The 18789-nt window shown below is 54.9% G+C and overlaps 1 protein-coding gene across 3 annotated transcripts; it reads left to right on the top strand.

Moving 5' to 3' along the window:
- The first annotated feature begins 145 nt into the window (after positions 1 to 145).
- ARHGAP1 (Rho GTPase activating protein 1) lies at positions 146 to 18286 on the top strand. Of its 3 annotated transcripts, XM_035012717.1 has the most exons (14): positions 157 to 226; positions 469 to 645; positions 4417 to 4598; positions 4802 to 4897; positions 9575 to 9662; positions 13227 to 13358; positions 13724 to 13810; positions 14008 to 14106; positions 14880 to 14987; positions 15072 to 15148; positions 15394 to 15471; positions 15947 to 16075; positions 16258 to 16361; positions 16490 to 18286. In XM_035012717.1, the coding sequence occupies exons 3-14, from the start codon at positions 4466 to 4468 to the stop codon at positions 16676 to 16678; spliced, it is 1320 nt and encodes a 439-aa protein (XP_034868608.1). In that variant the 5' UTR covers positions 157 to 226; positions 469 to 645; positions 4417 to 4465; the 3' UTR covers positions 16679 to 18286. The 3 variants fall into 3 exon arrangements, with proteins under 3 accessions (XP_034868605.1, XP_034868608.1, XP_034868607.1); XM_035012714.1 differs by lacking the exon at positions 469 to 645 and having other exon boundaries at positions 146 to 226; XM_035012716.1 differs by lacking the exon at positions 157 to 226 and having other exon boundaries at positions 402 to 645.
- Positions 18287 to 18789: the final 503 nt, after the last annotated feature.

The raw sequence follows: 18789 nt of genomic DNA, 5'->3' as shown, positions 1-18789 counted from the left end.
CGGTGTCCTCCCCCCTCCCACCGGCACTTGCGCGGGCACGTGCAGGAAGTGGGCGGGGATCCTGGAAAGCCATATTTGGACCGGGCAGCGAACCGGAAGTGGGTTGGAGGTGTGGCGGAAGTGGTTGGGGAGAGGAGCGCGGGAGGGGGCGGTTCCCGTTCTACCGTGGAGCCGGATGTTTGCCGAGCTTTGACAGGCGTGGCAGAGGGAGCAGTGCCCGACCACGGTGAGCTGCAGGGCGCGGGGTCTTCCTGGGGGGGCGGGGGGGAGGTGGGAAGGAAGAGACTAGACAGGTCACCGGAAGGGACAGGATCCGGAGGGGGATGATCCGAGCGGATCCGAGGGGGGGAGCAGGAGTGGGATGGGGCCTAGGAGCCTGACTTTCCCACGGCAGGGATTCAGCCCCACTCCCGGGTCTGCAGTGACGAGACTTCATCTCCTTCGCTGCTTTTCTCCTGCACTTCCCAGGGAAGAGTCCAGGTCAGATCGCAGTCATCGAGCAAGCCCATGGGAAGGGGAAGTCTCTGATCCGATCTGGCGAAGCTCTAAGAACAAGAAATTTGGGGGAAGTATTCCAGCCTGCCACTAACTAGGCCACGCTTTCATCTCTATTTCTTAATCCCTGAAATGGGATAATTACACCTGGTACGGGTTTTGCAAACTGTGAAGCTCTGGACAAATGCACTTGTAGTTGAAAGCCTTGCTATTGTATCGTGGGATTTGCATTTTCGCAATGCTGGGGCCCCAACTGGGAGGGTGATCCCAGTGCCAGAGAATACTATTTCAAATTGTTATCTCAGCTCTTTGTGAAGATTAGGGGAGAGGCTTTACTTTGTCTTTTTATGAACCCTCTCTGAACCTTCAGAATCACATGAATGACAGTCATTTAGAGAAATGTTGAGGGATTGACCTGCATCAAAAGACCACCTTATAAAGACATAGATTAAAATCTTGACTCTGCTGTATGACCTACCTAAACAATTTGCTTATTTTTTCTGGTCCTCACTTTCCTCAAACAGTAAAATGGGCTTAGTAGTATAAACCTCACTGGTGCTGTTGTGAAGTTAAAAAGTAATTTGTCTACTTTATGGTGCTATATAGGCCCTCAACAAATACTGGTTGCCTTCTCCATTTAGGAGATGACCTCATTCATTCAGTCATTCAACAAATGAGAGCATCTATGTGCCGAATAGGTCAGGGATTCTTTTTTTTTTAAGATTTTATTTATTTATTTGACAGAGAGAGACACAGCGAGAGAGGGAACACAAGTGGGGGAGTGGGAGAGGGAGAAGCAGGCCTCCCGCAGAGCGGAGAGCCCGACGCAGGGCTCGATCCCAGGACCCCGGGATCACGACCTGAGCCAAAGGCAGACGCTTAACGACTGAGCCACCCAGGCGCCCCTAGGTCAGGGATTCTTTTTTTTTTTTAAAGATTTTATTTATTTTTTAGATAGCGAGCGAGAGAGAAACAGCATGAGAGGGGAGAGGGTCAGAGGGAGAAGCAGGCTCCCCGCTGAGCCGGGAGCCCGATGTGGGACTCGATCCCAGGACCCTGGGATCATGACCTGAGCCGAAGGCAGACACTTAACCGACTGAGCCACCCAGGCGTCCCTAGGTCAGGGATTCTTAAATGGATTCTCAGACGGCCTGTGAACCCCTTAAAATTGCAAAGAAGATTTCATGCATGTGCTGATTTTTCTTAGGGAAAAAACCCACAAATTTCATCAGAATTTCGGAGAAGTCCAGAGGTTAAAATCTCTGTCTAAAATGATTTTCAAAGATTTTTGTATAAGTAGGTGTTTTACCTACAGAGAGGGGAAATACTAATCTCAGGGTAAGGAATATTTTGCACAGAGTGGAACAGGGCTTGTAGGTGACTCGAGTCTTGGGCCGCCAGGATACTTCATTTCCATCACTTTATATTAGAATTTCCCTGAGGGCGCCTGGGTGGCTCAGTTGGTTAAGCGACTGCCTTCGGCTCGGGTCATGATCCTGGAGTCCCTGGATCGAGTCCCGCATCGGGCTCCCTGCTCAGCGGGGAGTCTGCTGGTCCCTTTGACCCTCCTCCCTCTCATGTGCTCTCTCTCTCTCTCAAATAAATAAAATAAAATAAAATAAAATAAAATAAAATAAAAAAAAAAAGAATTTCCCTGAGCCGGCTTCCCTCACCTTCCCACTGAGCGGGAGCTAAACTTCAGGGCTCACAGAGGGAAGCAGCTGTGGGTTGGAGGCCAGTCTGGCTGGGAGGCAGAAACAACTGTGATTAGTTTTGCTGGAAAAGGCGGTTATGGAATGGGGGAGGGGTCAGTTCTGGAAGAACAGACAAAATTGAGGAGTTACTGGAAAAGAGGTGGAGTTCAAGTTCAGCAACCCCTTTAGAGAGTGTCCGTCTCCTTCCCTCACACATACTTCAGCTTGCAGCTGTCCCTTCTAATCCTGTTTGCTTTAGTGCAAGTATTTTAGAATACTGGAGAGTTATGCTTCTGTACGGGAGGAGCCTGTGCTTCTATAGATAAGGAAATTTAAGTCTAGTTAAGGAAAAGACTTGCCCAGCATCCTTGCAACTCATTGGCTCAAGCAGGACTATAATCTACTTCTCCATATACCTCACCCCATGCCTTGTTCATTGCGTCAGGCACCCACTGTTTGCAGAAAGACTTCTGGCGTAGCTGTGGGCAGGGCTAACGGGCACCAAGTGCGTGGGCAGTGACAGAAGAGAAGGCATGGAGAGAAGGCTCAGGCCTAACAGGGGTTATTGTGAGCTGAACTCTGTGTCTGTTACCCAGTGGAGTCCCCTTTTGGGGAAGACAGCCATGCAGCTGAATGGGGGAAGGAGCCTGTGGGTAAAGCAAGAGTGGATTCCTCAAGACTTAGGGTTGCCTGCATTAGAGGCTTGAAGGGGAATGAGTGAGGTGGGGCGGGGGACACAGCAGCACTCGCTGGGAGAAGTGCGTTTCCAAATAAAAGAGGGTCATCTTTCTCTGTGCTCGTGGAAGGGACTTATATTTTGGTAGTATCCAGCAGGAGTGAATAAGGGTAGCAGATAAGAGACCGGAGGAAAGGAAGAGAAAGGTTTTTTGGTTTTTGGTTTTTGATTTACGGCCGTTTGGCTCTTCGGCTGCTTGACTTTGGCTCAGGAGCTTGGAATGGCTTTTGCCACTGAAACAGCATGGTTGCTCCGGTAACAGGATGGTTGTTGCTAGGCACAGGGGGCCGGCTTACCATCCAGAGTCCTCAGCTGTGAGGTGATGGGTGCTGAAGGTTGTCCTGTTGCCTTTGAGCCCAGAGGTGCTCGGCGTCTGGAACCTAGCTGGCAGCTGTCCCCGCTTCTCCCACCCTGTGCCTGGTCTTGTCGGCACTCTTTATCTGTCCTGCCCATTCTCTGACCATATATGTCATTTTTGGGCTCCAGGAATGTAGTGGCTTAGAGCAGCCTCTTCTCTGGGGCTGGACTGAGTGGATTGAATCCCCTCCCTGACCCACATGGTGAGTCTGGGATGGCAGGGGGTTGGCTCCCAGTTAGGTCCGAGGGCAGAAGCTCGCAGCCACATCCTTTACCAGCCCCAGACCTGGGCAAACCCAGCTTCCGATTCGGCTCCTCTCCCTCTCCGTCTGCTGTAGCTGCGGGCCTGGTTTTCACCTCCTGTCACTCAGCGCTCTGGATGCCGTGGGCTTCCCCCTTTCCCATCTGTGCTCTCCAATCCTTGGGGCAGTCTCTTGACCTTTCCCACCTTGAAACTACATCTGGAGCTCCCTGCGGATTAGAGTGGGCTTGGGAGCCCCCAGGAAGCTGCAGATTGTCTGCTGTGACTGGCAGGCAGATTCCATCCCTTACTTCTTGTTCCTGTCCTGGGGCAAACCCAGCTGGGCACCTTGACTGTGGCCTTTTTTCTGTGACCCTGGGGTCTCTGGCCACCTCCTCTTCCCCGGGCCAAAAGTGAGAGGAGGAGTAGCCAGGGCCACCATTAACCTTTTTCACGAATGGGGTTTGGAACATCTCTGTACACCTTAGATGCTTGCAGCACCTCTCCTCTGTAACTGTTGGGGACTGGGAAGCTTCTTTGCTCCATGACCCCTGAGGAGAGGTGCGTGGACTTTTCTCCCCTCTGCAGCTGGGACTGCATGACTGTACCAGATGGGCGGTGGGCAGCACAGGGCCCGGCACGGCTCGTCCCTAGCCAGCTGGAGGACCTGAGGGCAGGCACCGAGCTGCGCCATCCTCTGCCCCAGCTGCCTTTTCTGGCAACACGCCTAAACTGTGGAGAACCCAGGGCGACATGGAACTCTTGGCAAGGATGCGAAGTGTTGAGGAACAGGAACAGGGGAGGTTGGGGGAGGAACGAGTGAGAGCAGGAGGGTTTGCTGTATCAGTTACAAGGGAAACGAGGGTGTCCCTGACTTGCCACCCCCACCCCAGGTTTCTCTTCAGGTTCTGTGGAGTGCAGCTGTGGGGGACAGGCCTGGTCATGGACCCGCTTTCAGAGTTGCAGGATGACCTGACCTTGGATGACACCAGCCAGGCCCTGAACCAGCTGAAGCTAGCCTCCATTGATGAGAAGAACTGGCCGTCGGACGAAATGCCTGACTTTCCGAAGTCAGGTGGGTGCTTCCGGATCTCAGGAGGCCCTACGGTGCCTTAGAAGGGGAGTCTCCCTTTCTGTTGAAGGGGGGCAAGCAGACCAGCCCCAGGGTGGGGCTGGGGGCACACGTCCTACGGAGTGGGGGAGGATCAAAGAACACAAGTCTCAGGGAGAACACTGCCAGCCCCCCAGGTTATCCCCTGACTTTGCGGTGTTCCTCAGATGACTCCAAAAGCAGCTCCCCGGAACCTGTTACTCACCTGAAGTGGGATGACCCTTACTACGACATTGCCCGGCACCAGATTGTGGAGGTGGCAGGTGAGCATTGCACCTTTTGCCTCCTGGTCTGCCTTCCTGACTTGAGGAAGCCCGCCCCTCGGGCCACAGGGGAAGGGACTGGGGGAGGGGCGGGCACCTGCCCTGTGATCTCACCCCTGACCCTGGGGCTCCTGAGCCACTGTACCGTTTTTTAAAATCACAGACTTGATTGTGATGGCCACTTGGTCTCTCCACCGACAACCACATGCTGACCTCTGACCCCATTGTCTCTGTTGGCTGATGGTGGGTGGGAGGCAGTGTGGCTTAGTGCCTTTGAAGTCAGAGAGCAGTTTGATTTCCAGCTCTGCTCTCTGAACTCCTTTCTTCCTCACAGGGTCGCTGAGAGGATTAGAGTAGCGAGTGTCTGTCAGGGCCTAGCCGGGAGCCAGGACATAGTTGGCCCCGAATAAGTGGCCACTAACCTCCCTTCCCTTTGCCCTGATGTCAGCTTTTCCACCCCATCAGTTACTGGGGACCAGGGAGGTGCCAGTTCCTTTTGGGGGGAACCCTACCTCCAGGGAAATCTGGAATGGCAGAGCCTCCTTCCAGAAGTTAGGGGCCCCATGACCCCCTGGAGCATCAAGTTTCTGGCAGATGTGCTACCGTGCTGAGCGTGGGTATGGAGCCCCCCCTTGGGTCTTGGCCTCAGTGAGCTCCCACTTTCTTGTTCATAACGCAGGACCCGGAGCAGGGGAGGTAGCAAGGATGTTGGTGACCGATTTCTGCCCTTAGGGTCCTACTACTACCAGAAGAGGAAATCAGAGTGGTAGGATTGTCTTTTCCCTGATGGTTGTCCGTCCTCACTGGTGGAGGACATGTAACTGTAAGCCAGGATGACAGCATGGCCCTGCTCTGAGGCATTGGGGTGAGCAAAGGAGGCCGGGCAGCGCATGGCCCTGGAGTGCAGCGTGCTGGCTAAGGGGGCTCTGCAGGCATCTGGCTATAGGGAAGCCACAGGGAGCTCTATCTCTTCTGAATGCTGGGCTCAGAGAGGGAGGGGGCAGTTGAAAGATTTGCCCCTAATTTCAGAGGCGTTTCCAGGGCATTTGTCTTCCTGGTGCCTCTCCTGGTCTGAGTCGGAGGCCTTGGCTGTGGCTCTTTCACCCCTATAGAAGCAAGGTTGAGATTTCTTTCCTGGCCCGGTCCTCACCTGGGCACAGGAGAGTCACCAAAGGTTCCGAACTTTCTTTCCTCACTTCCAGAAATGGACCTGATTGGGGCATGGGGGTGGGTATCTGATGTGATGTAACATAGTCTCTATCCTCCTGGCCGGTGTGGCCAAGACACAAGGCAGAGCAGGGGGGGCCCACCCCCACCCCGGCACTGGGTGACCCCTTTCCCCACTGCAAGCAGAGCTGCAACATGTTTCTGTTTCCCCAGGGTATGATGAGCCTGAGGGGGCCCAGCCAGGTAGGTGTGTTCCTGGCTCTCTGCGCTTGGCCTCTGGGCTGTGGATCAAGAGGGGCTCTTGGTGGAGGCCAGGTGGGGCCAGCTTAATTGCAGCCCCACTCCAGGGAGCTGGGAGCTGGTGGTACCTGGGAGCCGGAACTAGCAAAGGGTTTACAGGAGGTTTGACAGGGTGGTGCCGTGTGGGGACACATCCAGAGCCCAAAGGGAAAGGGGCTCCTGGGGACGGAGGGGCCATGGCCCATGGCGGGGGGTGCGGGGGGGCTGGCCTTAGTGCTGGCTCAGGGCCCCGCTGGTGGGGGTGTCCCCATGGCTGTGCCTCTCTGGCTGCTCCGAAGAGCGTGGATTGGCACCACCAGAGCTGGAGTCGTTTGACGAGACCATGGTGACGTCCTTCCTGGGAGGCCGGTTTCCCGGCATTAGAAACTGGAGAAAGAGCCCATGTTGGAATGGAGGATGGGCGGGGGGTTGTCCCCAACTCCTCTGCAGCCTCTGTTCTCCGTGCTGGTCGTAGCTGTCATGCTCCACATTCAAACTTGACTTAGTCCGAGTGGGTTCTTTCCAGTGGCATGCTGGCAAACATTTAACAGTTCTCTCTCTGGAAAGGGAGCGGAAAAAAAGGCTATTATTTATTTGTAGCATTTGTAATTTCTACCACAGCAGATTTCAAGCACCAACACGATGTCAACTGGCTACAGTATTCCTGACCACTTAACAATTTAACAAATGTGTGAGCCGGCCCCACCCAGTGCCCCAGCCCCCACCTCCCATCCCCTGGGCCTGCTCTGCAGGTTGTGGGCGGGTGGTGGCTGGTCTGGTGGTTCCCAGAATGCCTGCTGGAGGACTGCAGTGTTGCTGATTAACACCCAGGCCACCCTGGGAGCGTTCCTGATCGGTATCCGGGGAATGCAGAGGCTCCCTTCCCAGGCAGCTTGCTCTTTTCCTGGTGCTTTCCACAAATACCGTGTCTTCTCATCGAGCCCTTGCCCCCAGTGCCCTGGAGACACCAGTGCACCCAGCTCCTCTCCCTTTAGTCTCCAGGGCAGAAGTCTGTTCTCTTCTGAGCTCAGGAGGGAAGTTCCCAGCCTTTTCACACTTGCTTCTTGTAGTGGCAGTTACTTTGTCTGCTGGCAGATGCCAAGCCACCCAAGAATTTGAGCAACGGGACTCCACTCCAAGGAGGGGAGGACAGGGGCTAGGCCCTGGGGTCACCCGCATCTCGTTCCTTGTCTGAGAGTCTTGCCATCCAGCCCCTCACCGATCCACCTTTTGCCCCAATCCCTGTTCGACGTAATCCAACAGGTATTTTTAAGCCCCGTAGTCAGCATGGAGGATTCAGTGAGGAAAAACACGCATTACTTCCATCAGGGAGCAGACAGTCCAGTGAAGGGGTTCTTAGAACTGGTCCGAGTCCTTTTTGAGAATATGAGCGATGTGGACCTCTTCTAGGGTATATGTGCATGTGTTTGTAGTGTTTTTCATTTATCATCATGGCCTTGGTGGAGCCCTGGTTGAGAACGCAATTTCCCATTATGAGGGCCTCCTTCAGCCCCTCTGATGAGTCTTGCCTCAGCCCTGCAGAAAAGGGTCAGAGCCTTGGCAACCACTTTGGAAAAGTACTGACTCCTGGGTTAGGTCTCTGAACAAGAAGAAGCATCAAGATCATGGTTTACTAAATATGGAGAAGGACACTCCGCAAGGCATGGGGTGGGGAGTGGGCCTTAATCCTCAGAGGTAGGTGGACAGACTCCATGCATTTCATGGGTTGTACTGGTATTTTCATTTGCCTCTGAAGCAATGGGAATTAGGCAAGTGTGGTTTGGTGTCTCTGGAGAGGTGTGAAGGTAAAGATGTAGGGAGGGTTCCTGGGACGTGGGGGAGTGGGGACCAGGCCTTGTCCTCATCGAGCTTTGTTTGATGTCCCTGATCCGTCCTGACCCTGGAAGAACATCTCACCTTGGAGGGCAGGAGCTCCCCGGCTTCTTGACAAAGCCAGATGATCAGACCATCAAATAGTGACCAGTTTTGGACGAACACCCCTGAGCGATTACAGCCAAACGAGCATTTTTCCCAAAGCATTACAAACTCCTCTGAACTCCCATGTTCTTTAGAATATCTTTCATGAGAGAGGATATGATTTTTAGAAATGTCCAGAAGTCAATCAGAGCCAAGTATGGTTAATAATCCTAGTAATACAATCAGCAAGTGCTGCTAGTGGTCAAAAAAGAGAGCTGACCATTGAGTAATCACTCCCGTGTTCTCCTTGGCCTTGGACTTGCCCAGAAGGCAGCGTCAAGACGCTTTCCAAATACACGCTGCCCAGAGTGGGTGCTTCTGGAATAAGCCTGGGCTTTTAAGAGGACTGACAAGGTAACAATTGCTTTGGTGGATGTGACTTCCAGTTTTTTTAGCTAGCCATTTTATTTATTTTTTTTTTTTAAGTTTTTTTTTATTTATTTGACAGAGAGAGATACAGCGAGAGAGGGAACACAAGCGGGGGGAGCGGGAGAGGGAGAAGCAGGCTTCCCGCGGAGCAGGGAGCCCGATGCGGGGCTCGATCCTAGGACTCCAGGATCATGACCTGAGCCGAAGGCAGACGCTTAACCATCTGAGCCACCCAGGCGCCCCTAGTTAGCCATTTTAAAATGTGCAATCGGTGCTATTTCAGACATTCACAGTGGGGTGCAGCCGTCTCTGTTTAGTCGCACCATTTCATCCATACCCACGCCAGATCCCATAACCATAAACAGCCAATCCGTAATCTCCCCTCTTCCAGCAACTGACAACCACTAATGTGCTGTCTCTGTGGATTTACCTATTCTAGATAACTCCTATAAACGGAGTCATACAATAGGTAGCCTTTGGGGTCTGGCTCCTTTCACTTAGCACCATGTTCTCAAGGTCCATTCACAATGTAGCATGGACCAGTACTTCATTCCTTTTTATGGCCAACCTGTATCCCACTGCATGGATATACCACATTTTCTTTCTCCATTCATGCATTGATGGGCATGTGGGTGTTTCTGCCAGGTGTGACTTTTTACAAAGTCACCTTATTTTTTAGACCCCAGCTCAGTAGCCCCGAACCTGTCCCTCTTTCTTCAGCCACACATGCTTGAGTACAGACACCTGCCCAGAGGTGGCTCCACTTCGGCCACTCTGGCCCCTGTTCTACGTGGCACGGGTCTCCAGGCCTGGCACCCTTCAGTTCCTCGCCCCGCTTCTCTCCGTTGATTTTCCACTCACCGCTCCATCTTTCCCCACACCTAGGAGATGACAAGTATGGGCGGAAGATCATTGTGTTTAGTGCCTGCCGAATGCCCCCGAGCCACCAGCTGGACCACAGCAAACTCCTGGGGTGAGTATCCACGGGGAAGGTGGTGGGACCGGTGCCCAGGCCCCCCAACCCCCGCCATCGCCTGATGCATTCTCCTTCCTGTCACTTCCAGTCCAGAGGTATCAAGCCGCCTCCCTCCACGCCTCCCCTCTACTCCAGAGGGAGCTAGCTATTCTTTACATTTGAGGGATAGCACCGGGCTAAGAGTTGGACCTGGTTTCTAGTCCAGGAAACTGCAACCTTGGCAGGTGTCTTCATCTCTTTAAGCCAGTTTTCCTTCACCGAGGGCATCAAAATGCAGCCCTCCTTCCTCGTAGAGTGGAGATACTACACGCAAACACGCTTGGAAAAGTAAAATACCGTCCTCCGGTGCGGACTGATGGTTATGAGCAGCACTTCTGCTGTGCTTGCCGTTCGTCATTTACATGAATGATTAGTGTTATTTGGTGCCAGTGGCCTCTGTACCTGTCTGGGTTCTGTTAGCAAATACATGGAATAGCTCTGGTTGGTCTAGAAATCTGATGCCAGTTGGAAAGCTGATTGCAAGCAGGAGTTTGACAGACCTGTTCTTTTTTTTTTTTTTTTTTAAGATTTTATTTATGGGGCACCTGGGTGGTTCAGTCTGTTAAGTGTCTGCCTTCGGGGGCGCCTGGGTGGCTCAGTCGGTTAAGCGTCTGCCTTCAGCTCAGCTCATGATCCCAAGGTCCTGGGATCGAGCCCCAAGTTGGGCTCCCCGCTCAGCGGGGAGCCTGCTTCTCCCTCTCCCTCTCCCTCTGCTGCTCCCCCTGCTTGTGCTCTCTTTCTGTCAAATAAATAAATAAAATCTTAAAAAAAAATAAAGATTTTATTTATTTATCTATTTCAGAGAGACAGAGAAAAGGCAGGGGGAGGAGCAGAAGGAGAGGGATAAGCACACTCTGTGCTAAGCGCAGAGCCCAGCATGGGGCTCGATCTCACGACCCTGAGATCATGACCTGAACTGAAACCAAGAGTCGGACGCTTAACCAACTGCGCCACCCAGGCGCCCCTGACCCTGTTCCAATAAGCAGTTGTTACTGAGCCACCAGTGGGCCCCCGGCATGCGCTGGACCTCCATGAAGGTAGAGCCCTAACGGACTTATCCTGAGGCGCCTTAGTGCGTGTCCAGTTAGCCCCTTGCACTTCTTTCCTGATCTCTTTAAAGCACTCCCTGAAACTGAAAGCGTCTGCACTGCTCATACCAGCTCTTTGGGATCCTGAATGGTTGTGTGTGTGTGTGTGTGTGTGTGTAGGGGGAGGGGAGGGGTCAGGGACAAGCCAGCGGTGCGGCTGCAGAAGGGAAAGGGCCTGAGTGCAGAGTCCGCAGTCCTGGTGGGAGTCCAGCCCTGTGGGAGTTTTCTCTCAGGCTTTCGGAGCCCTGCTCCTGTCACCCCTCAGATGGGCAGACAGAGCCTTGTTGAGGCCCATCCCATGGCCCAGCCAGGAACAGGCCACGGAGCTCAGCCTGAGGGTAGCTGAGTCACACACCCTACCCATTGGTTTCACCAGCGACTGAGTTGGCAGGTGACAGACTCCTGGCCAGAGAATAGTCTGAGTGGGAGGAAGTCAGAGGAAGGAGCTGGGAAAGCACCCAGTTTTCAGGAGAGAGCTTGCTGAGTGAATCCGCACCACTCGGGGGGCTTCCTCTGACTTCTGGAAGCCCCCCGACATCCATCCTGTCCGTCCTCCATCCCTTCCTGGAGGGGTCTCCCTGCCCCCATGCAGCCTGTGGGGCAGCGCTTTCCACGCAGATCAGTCCCATTGTCGCAGCCTTGGCCTTTCCCGCTGTCCAGCCACATCTAGGGGGTTGAAAGAGAAAGTGCCTGAAGCTTGGATTCAGAAGACCAGTTCAATTTCACTGTGCCTCTTACTAGCTGTGTGGTTGGGGCAAGTCTCTTCTGAACCCTATACAAATAAGAATTGTGCCCACCTCACGGGGTTGTCATGGGCATTAGGTAAGATAATATACATGAAATGCAGGGGCGCCTGGGTGGCTCAGATGGTTAAGCGTCTGCCTTCGGCTCAGGTCATGATCTCACGGTCCTGGGATCGAGTCCCGCATCGGGCTCCCTGCTCCTTGGGAGCCTGTTTCTCACTCTGCCTCTCTCTCTCTCTCTCTCTCTCATGAATAAATAAATAAAATCTTAAAAAATATATATATACATGAAATGCCCTCATATACATTTGTAAAGTATTACAGATTTCAAGGATTTAGAAAAATGTAACTATAAAGAAAAAATATAGGCAATGATAAACAAAATCTCCCATGAACCTACCACCCAGAGAAAAAAACTGCTGTTAATATTTTCGTGTATTCACCTTTTTCTATAACTCATACAGATCTTTGTGTAGTCACCTCTGTATTTTACATAACGTTATCTTCTGAACACTAAACACGCTTCAAAGACATCTTTTAAAAACATGTTATTGGCATACATGTGTACAGCAAAGTAAATTGTCATACTACTTGATGAATTTTCAGAAACTGAATACACCCATCCACACCCACAGGCCTCCCTTTGTTCTTCTAGCTGCTTCTCCAAAGGGTAACCACTCTCCTGACACCTAATTTCACAGATTGCTTCTGTCTGCAGAAACATCCTGTGAGGTATTCTATTTATAGATGGCCTGTAATTTATTTAACCAGTTCCCTGTTTCTGGACAGTTAGCTTGCTGCTCAAAAAAAATGTTTTTTCCATTGTAAAACAGGCTGCATTGAACAGCCTTCGACAAAAATGCTTCTGTTCATTTCTGATTGTTTCTTTAGGGTAACTTCCTGGATATGTTTTTACAGGGTCAAAGAGTATGAACATTTTTTAGCTTCCGATAAACATCACTTTATGGCTCTCCAAACCGCGATAACATCCAGCAAAGGGGGGGGTGTGTGTATTATCACTACAACTTTTGCTATTTTATAGTTGCAAAATGCATCTTTTCATGTGACAGCTCTTTGCAAGCTGGGAAGTGTACAAGGGCTAAATTACTGTATAGCAGTAAGGGCTGGGATCACAGTAACAATCCAGCATTTGACACTTCACATGCCTGCCTGTGTGGTCAGCAGAGTGAACTTGGGAGTTAGTTCATCTCCAGGCTCCAGCACAAGCTGTGTGACTCTGGATAAGCACTTAACCTCTCCGAGCCTCACTGCCCTCCCGTGTAAGGAGGAGATAATCTCAGCCCCAACTGTTCGGAGGAAGGCATGAGATAATGTACGCAGAGTGCTTGTCAGACACTAAAAGCTAAATATTGATGAATGGTGACTGTCATCATCATGATCGACTCTGGGCAGTCCTGCGGGGAGTGTTACTCCCGTTTTTCCTGCAGGTATGCCAGAGGGCCCCAGTTCCAGTCCTGGTCTCCTGGTTTCTGGCCAGGACTGCTGTTCTCCTCCTTCTTCCTCCGCCCAGCCCAGCCGCGACCCTGAACCTCCTCCACACCGTGCAGCGGGTGATTGTGCAGCCAGATCGGGCAGTACACGGAGGCGGAGGATAGAAGCAGGGGACCCCCGGGCACCGGGTCGTGCCTCCGGGGGCCCCTCCTGAACCGAGTGGGGCTTTGCTCTTGTAGGTACCTGAAGTACACGCTGGACCAGTACGTGGAGAGTGACTACACGCTGCTCTACCTGCACCACGGCCTGACCAGCGACAACAAGCCCTCCCTCAGCTGGCTCCGGGACGCCTACCGCGAGTTTGACCGCAAGTGGGTTGGGGCCCGGGGGCAGGGGGCTGCGGAGCCAGCAGCTCTGCTAGCTTCCAGGCTGCCCTCTGCTTGCTCAGGGGCTTACTCTGTGCCGGGGGGAGGCAGGCGCCCGCGCCTGGGTGAAAGCAAAGATTCTGAAGTTGGAACGCCCTGGGCTTAAATCCCAGTCTCGTACTTCCTCGCTCTGTGACCTTTCCTGGTACTTAACCTCTCTGAGTCTGTTTCCTGATCTGTACAGTGGGACCACCACGGCACTTACCTCTCAGGCTTTCCCTGAGGACACAAATCAGAAAATGTACCCGGAGAACCTAGTTCTGTGCCTCTCCCAGCACACCCGCTGCTGAGTTCCTGTCGTCTCTCTGCAGGTACAAGAAGAATATTAAGGCCCTGTACATCGTGCACCCCACCATGTTCATCAAGACCCTGCTCATCCTCTTTAAGCCCATCATTAGGTGAGCGGGGCTGATGGGGGAGGACAGTGGCTTCCCCATGCTTCCTGTTGAACTCTGAACCAGATACTTGAGCAGGCCCAGCACCCTGGAGACAGGCCATTGTGGGGCTCAGCCACTGTCTGATCTCGGGGGGCTGCTGAGGGGATGGTGGAGGCCTGCCGAAATACGCCCACCCGTGCCCTTTATTCTGCCGGCAGCTTCAAATTCGGGCAGAAGATCTTCTATGTGAACTACCTGAGCGAGCTGAGTGAGCACGTGAAGCTGGAGCAACTGGGGATCCCTCGCCAAGTGCTCAAGTGAGGCGGGGGCAGGGGCTGTGTGTGCCCGCCGGGCTGGGTGTACGTGTGTGTCATGCTTGCGGGGGGGTGGGGAGAACATGCCAGCCAAGGGGAGGCGGAGCCTCGAGAAGCCCCGGGTGAGCAGAGGAAGTGAAGGTAGTGATGAAGAGCCTGCGCACGGGGTCGGAGAGCACGGGCTCGGATCCTGCTTCTTCTTTTTTTTTTTTTTTAAGTTTTTATTTTTTTTTTTAAAGATTTTATTTATTTATTTGAGACAGAATGAGAGAGCACATGAGAGGGGGGAGGGTCAGAGGGAGAAGCAGACTCCCCGCCGAGCAGGGAGCCTGATGTGGGACTCGATCCCGGGACTCCAGGATCATGACCTGAGCCGAAGGCAGTCGCTCAACCGACTGAGCCACCCAGGCGCCCAAAGATTTTATTTATTTATTTGAGAGAGAGAGAATGAGAGACAGAGAGCACGAGAGGGAGGAGGGTCAGAGGGAGAAGCAGACTCCCCGCCGAGCAGGGAGCCCGATGCGGGACTCGATCCCGGGACTCCAGGATCACGACCTGAGCCGAAGGCAGTCGCTTAACCGACTGAGCCACCCAGGCGCCCTCGGATCCTGCTTCTGTCGCTTCAAGGGCTCCTCAGCCCTGACTTGGTCGTGGGCAGAGCAGGGTTGCTAGGAGGGCCGAACGAAGTGACTCTGCAGGAGCACAGTGAGGGCCTGACAAACAAGGTGACTACAAAGTCAGGCCGGCGGCCTGACCCTCGCATCTGCCTCCCCAAGGTATGACGACTTCCTCAAATCCACACAGAAGAGCCCTGCCACGGCCCCCAAGCCCATGCCACCACGGCCCCCTCTGCCCAACCAGCAGTTCGGGGTCTCGCTGCAGCAGTGAGTATGGGAGAGGTGGGCAGGCCTGGCACGTGGGGGCCGCAGAGAGCGGCAGACCCCGCTCACTGCCCCTGTTCCCAACAGCCTCCAGGAGAAGAACCCAGAGCAGGCGCCCGTTCCGCTCGTGCTCCGGGAGACCGTTGCCTACCTGCAGGCCCATGGTGAGTGCCAAGGCCGCTCGCTGGCCGCAGGGCCTCCAGGACCTGCCCCTTCCCCTTCAGCCCCGACGCCAGGCCCCTCCTCAGTCTCGTCTCCCAGCTCCCCTCGGGAAGCTGCCAGGCAGGGCTGAGAGGCCCCACATGCACCAGCGCCCACACCGACCCTGCCTGGAGCCCTGAGACAGAGCGGGTCCAGGCGTCTACACCCTGCCCCAGAGCCGAGACTCACCGGCCCCGCTGTTTCCCAGCTCTCACCACTGAGGGGATTTTCCGAAGGTCAGCCAACACCCAAGTCGTCCGGGAAGTACAGCAGAAGTACAACATGGGTGAGTGGTCTGGGGGTGTGCCCAGGCCCGCAGGGCCCGTACAGATCCTGTGGAGGGGCGGGGGAAGGATGGGGCATCAGTGTGACTGTGAGGGGGCTGCTTTGCCGTCTGCTCCCCCGTAAACAAGGGCCCCACGTTCCGTTCCTGTCAGAGGTTCTGTGGCATTTGGGCTGATGGCATGCGTCCTGCTCCTGCCTGGCTGTCCAGGCCCGCTGCCTCAGCGCTCAGGCTTCCGGGTCCCGGGTTTCAGGTTCATTCAGAGACGGGGAATCACCGTAGTGTGTGCTGGGAGGCCCCATCCTACCCGGTCCCCTCGTCACAGAGCAAGAGGGGAAGGCCTGTGCAAGAGGAAGCTCCACGGGAGGACGGGGCTGGTGCAGTGGCTGCGGGCAGTGGGGTCTGCTTGGCCTCCAGGCCTCTAGGCGGGCTGCCGGCCTCCAGGCTAGGCCCAGCTCCTCTCCACCCCCTCCCCCAGGGCTGCCGGTGGACTTCGACCAGTACAATGATTTGCACCTGCCGGCTGTCATCCTCAAGACCTTCCTCCGGGAGCTTCCTGAGCCCCTGCTCACCTTTGACCTCTACCCCCACGTTGTGGGCTTCCTCAGTGAGTGCCCCTGTCTTCCCTCCCCGGCTCTGTGTTTTTTTTCTGCTGGGTTGGAGCCAGGGCTGGACTCAGAGCAGGCAGGTTTGGCCTGTCCTCCAAGGACAGTCTGGGTGGGGTCTCCCCTCTGGCCTCGTGCTGGCCCAGCGCCGGGCCGCTGTGACCCGGGCCCTGGTTCCTTGCAGACATTGACGAGAGCCAGAGAGTGGAAGCGACGCTGCAGGTGCTCCGGACACTGCCTGAGGAGAGCTACCAGGTGCTTCGTTTCCTCATTGCCTTCCTGGTGCAGGTGAGCCCGGGGCCTCAGCCTCTGCTGTTCACCTGGAGGGCGGGGGGAGGGGCCGCCACCCCGCCGCTCCCGGGTATAGGAAGCAGGGTCTGTGGCTTCCTGCTGTAGCCCCCTGATTCCCTCCACAGATTTCTGCCCACAGTGACCAGAACAAGATGACCAACACTAACCTGGCTGTTGTCTTCGGCCCTAACCTTCTGTGGGCCAAGGATGCTGCCATCACCCTCAAGGCCATTAATCCCATCAACACGTTCACCAAGTTCCTTCTGGATCACCAAGGGGAGTTGTTCCCCAGCCCTGACTCCAGGGGGCTCTGAGCCCTGCCCTGCTGCCCCTTCTTGGAGAGCCCCAACTGGGACTCTTCCTCCCGGCTTCAGCCTTATCGGAGCTTGGGGCTCCTGCCCAGCAAGGGGCCGTGAGGCCCTGCGGGCTGGAAGCTGGGGCCAGCCAGCCGGGTAGCTCTTGCTCCCCTTCTGTCCAGCCCGCCTCGCCAGCCCTGGAGGCCTCGCTGTAACCACGAGACGTTTTTCTTCGCCTTATACTTCTCACTGCCTCCTTGGATCCCTGGCTCCTTGCCAGGCTCTGCAGAGCTGGCCTTGGCTCTTCCAGCGGGGAAAAAGACTGGCCCCAGCAGCTGCTTCCCCACTTTCTCCTGCCTCTCTTTTCCTGGCAACTGCAGATGCCTCTGTCATGCCAGCTGGGCTGGTAGCTGGGGCTGGTCCCCTTCCTGGCTGCTGGGGAGTAAGCAGCTGAGCTGGGTTGGCTTGGGCCCGCCCTACCAACGCACCTCCCTGCCTCGGTGAAGGCCTGTGCGCAAAGCATCTGCTCCTGTCCTCCCCTCTGAAGGTTCAGCCTTGGGTGTTGACACAGCTAAGGACTGGCAAGGCCAGAGGCTGCTTCCTACTTCTGCCTCCTTCTCTTGCACACATCCTGGGTCAGCCCTTCTCAAGTGATACTGCCCCCAGGATGTTCCTGCCCCCTGGTTCTGCCAGGACTGGCAGCTTGGATGATAGGGCTGAGTCCCAGCATCCATCTGAAACAGACACTCCCATTCCTACCCAGAAGCCCCCTGTGTCTGGTCGGGCCGGTGACAAGCAGTCTCAGCCCCCCATGCCTTGCCTCCCCTCCCTTCCCACTCCCGCAGATCCTCAGCCTAAGCTCTTGTGGGCGGGTCTGTGGTGGGGTCACATGGGTCCCTGCTCCGGCCAGAAGCGACTCAGTGCCTCAGGATCTGTGGCTTCTTCCTCCAGCTAGTGACTCCTGGAGGGGCTGAGCGGAGACCTTGCTAATTAAGTCAACCCCTGCCGGGGGAGTTCTAGCAACGTCCCCCAGGGCCCTGTCGTCTTTAAGAAATCCTGGACCCCGATCATTGGTACTTCTCATTCCAACTGTGTTCCTTAGAATTACACGCCTTCTTGGTGAACCGCGGGGACCCCACTTCCTGCACTCGTCCCCTGGCAGCAGAGGGAAGTACCTGCACAGTGGTCCTGCCCCCCTAGCCTTGGCCAGAGCTTGTACTGTGGGGGCCCTCATTGACCAGCCCAGCCCCATCTGCGCGGTGGGTGCGGCCTGGGTCCTGACCTCACTGGGCTCTCTCCCGAGGATGCTAGCATGTTAGGACTCCCGGGGGCCTGGAGTGGCTGCTGGTTCCTTGTCAGTCCCTGCGTCTCTGGCCCAAGCCGGGCTTCTGCTTTCTGCCCTCCTTTGTGTATCAGGTGTTACGCACAGCCCCATTTACTGGGGAGCCTCATAGAACTCTTAGGTCTTTCTCCTGTCCCCTGTCCCACTGGTCTGTCCCCGGGGGGAGAGGGAGAGTACTGTGAATCAAGTGTTCACATTCACACTTAATGACTTCCTGGGCACCAATCATGTATTTCACCTTTGCACTTTTTGTATTTCAATAAAAAAGGAGATGGAAAACTGCACCCCCTCCCCCGGGTGTCCGGAAGCACACCTGGAGGCTCAGAATAGGCTGGGAAGTGTGTGGTTGTGGAAGATGAGCAGGTGGGGCCTCAGGAAGTCCCCCTCCCCAGTCCATCTGACCTCGTCCTTCTTTGTCTCGTTCCCTTGGGAGTGGGCGTGAAGCCGGCTTTCTGACGTCCTCCAGGCTTGGACGTGTGAACAGTGACCCCATGTTGTACGTGTGCAGCATCCCAATGGGCCGCCAAGGGCGGTACCCCATGACCACAGCCTCTTCTGGCCCTGAACAGAAGGGACTGTGGCGAGAGCAACATGGGCTTGAGTCCTGGTGCCATCACCCTCCACCAGCTCCGCTTGATAACAGCCGTATCATCAGCCCACCTGGGACGGTCTTTTCATTTCTGAGGCTCTGAAGTGACACACACAGGACGTAACAGAGCAAGTGCCCAGTGGTGACCAGAATGACCACTGTTGCAGAGGAATGAGGAGATGGTCCCAACCTCATGTA

This window comes from Mirounga leonina, unplaced genomic scaffold (genome assembly GCF_011800145.1).
Source record: "Mirounga leonina isolate KUSES-001 unplaced genomic scaffold, KU_Mleo_1.0 Mir_166, whole genome shotgun sequence".
NCBI lineage: Eukaryota > Metazoa > Chordata > Mammalia > Carnivora > Phocidae > Mirounga > Mirounga leonina.
This window is presented reverse-complemented; position numbering and strand designations above follow the sequence as displayed.

What these genes read in the sequence shown, in the direction of transcription:
- ARHGAP1 (XM_035012714.1), top strand. Translation starts at nt 4,466, where the DNA reads ATGGACCCGCTTTCAGAGTTGCAGGATGACCTGACCTTGGATGACACC. An exon ending in TACCGCGAGTTTGACCGCAA is followed by an intron (nt 13,359 to 13,723) that starts GTGGGTTGGGGC and finishes GTCTCTCTGCAG; the next exon opens with GTACAAGAAGAATATTAAGG. An exon ending in ATCCCTCGCCAAGTGCTCAA is followed by an intron (nt 14,107 to 14,879) that starts GTGAGGCGGGGG and finishes TGCCTCCCCAAG; the next exon opens with GTATGACGACTTCCTCAAAT.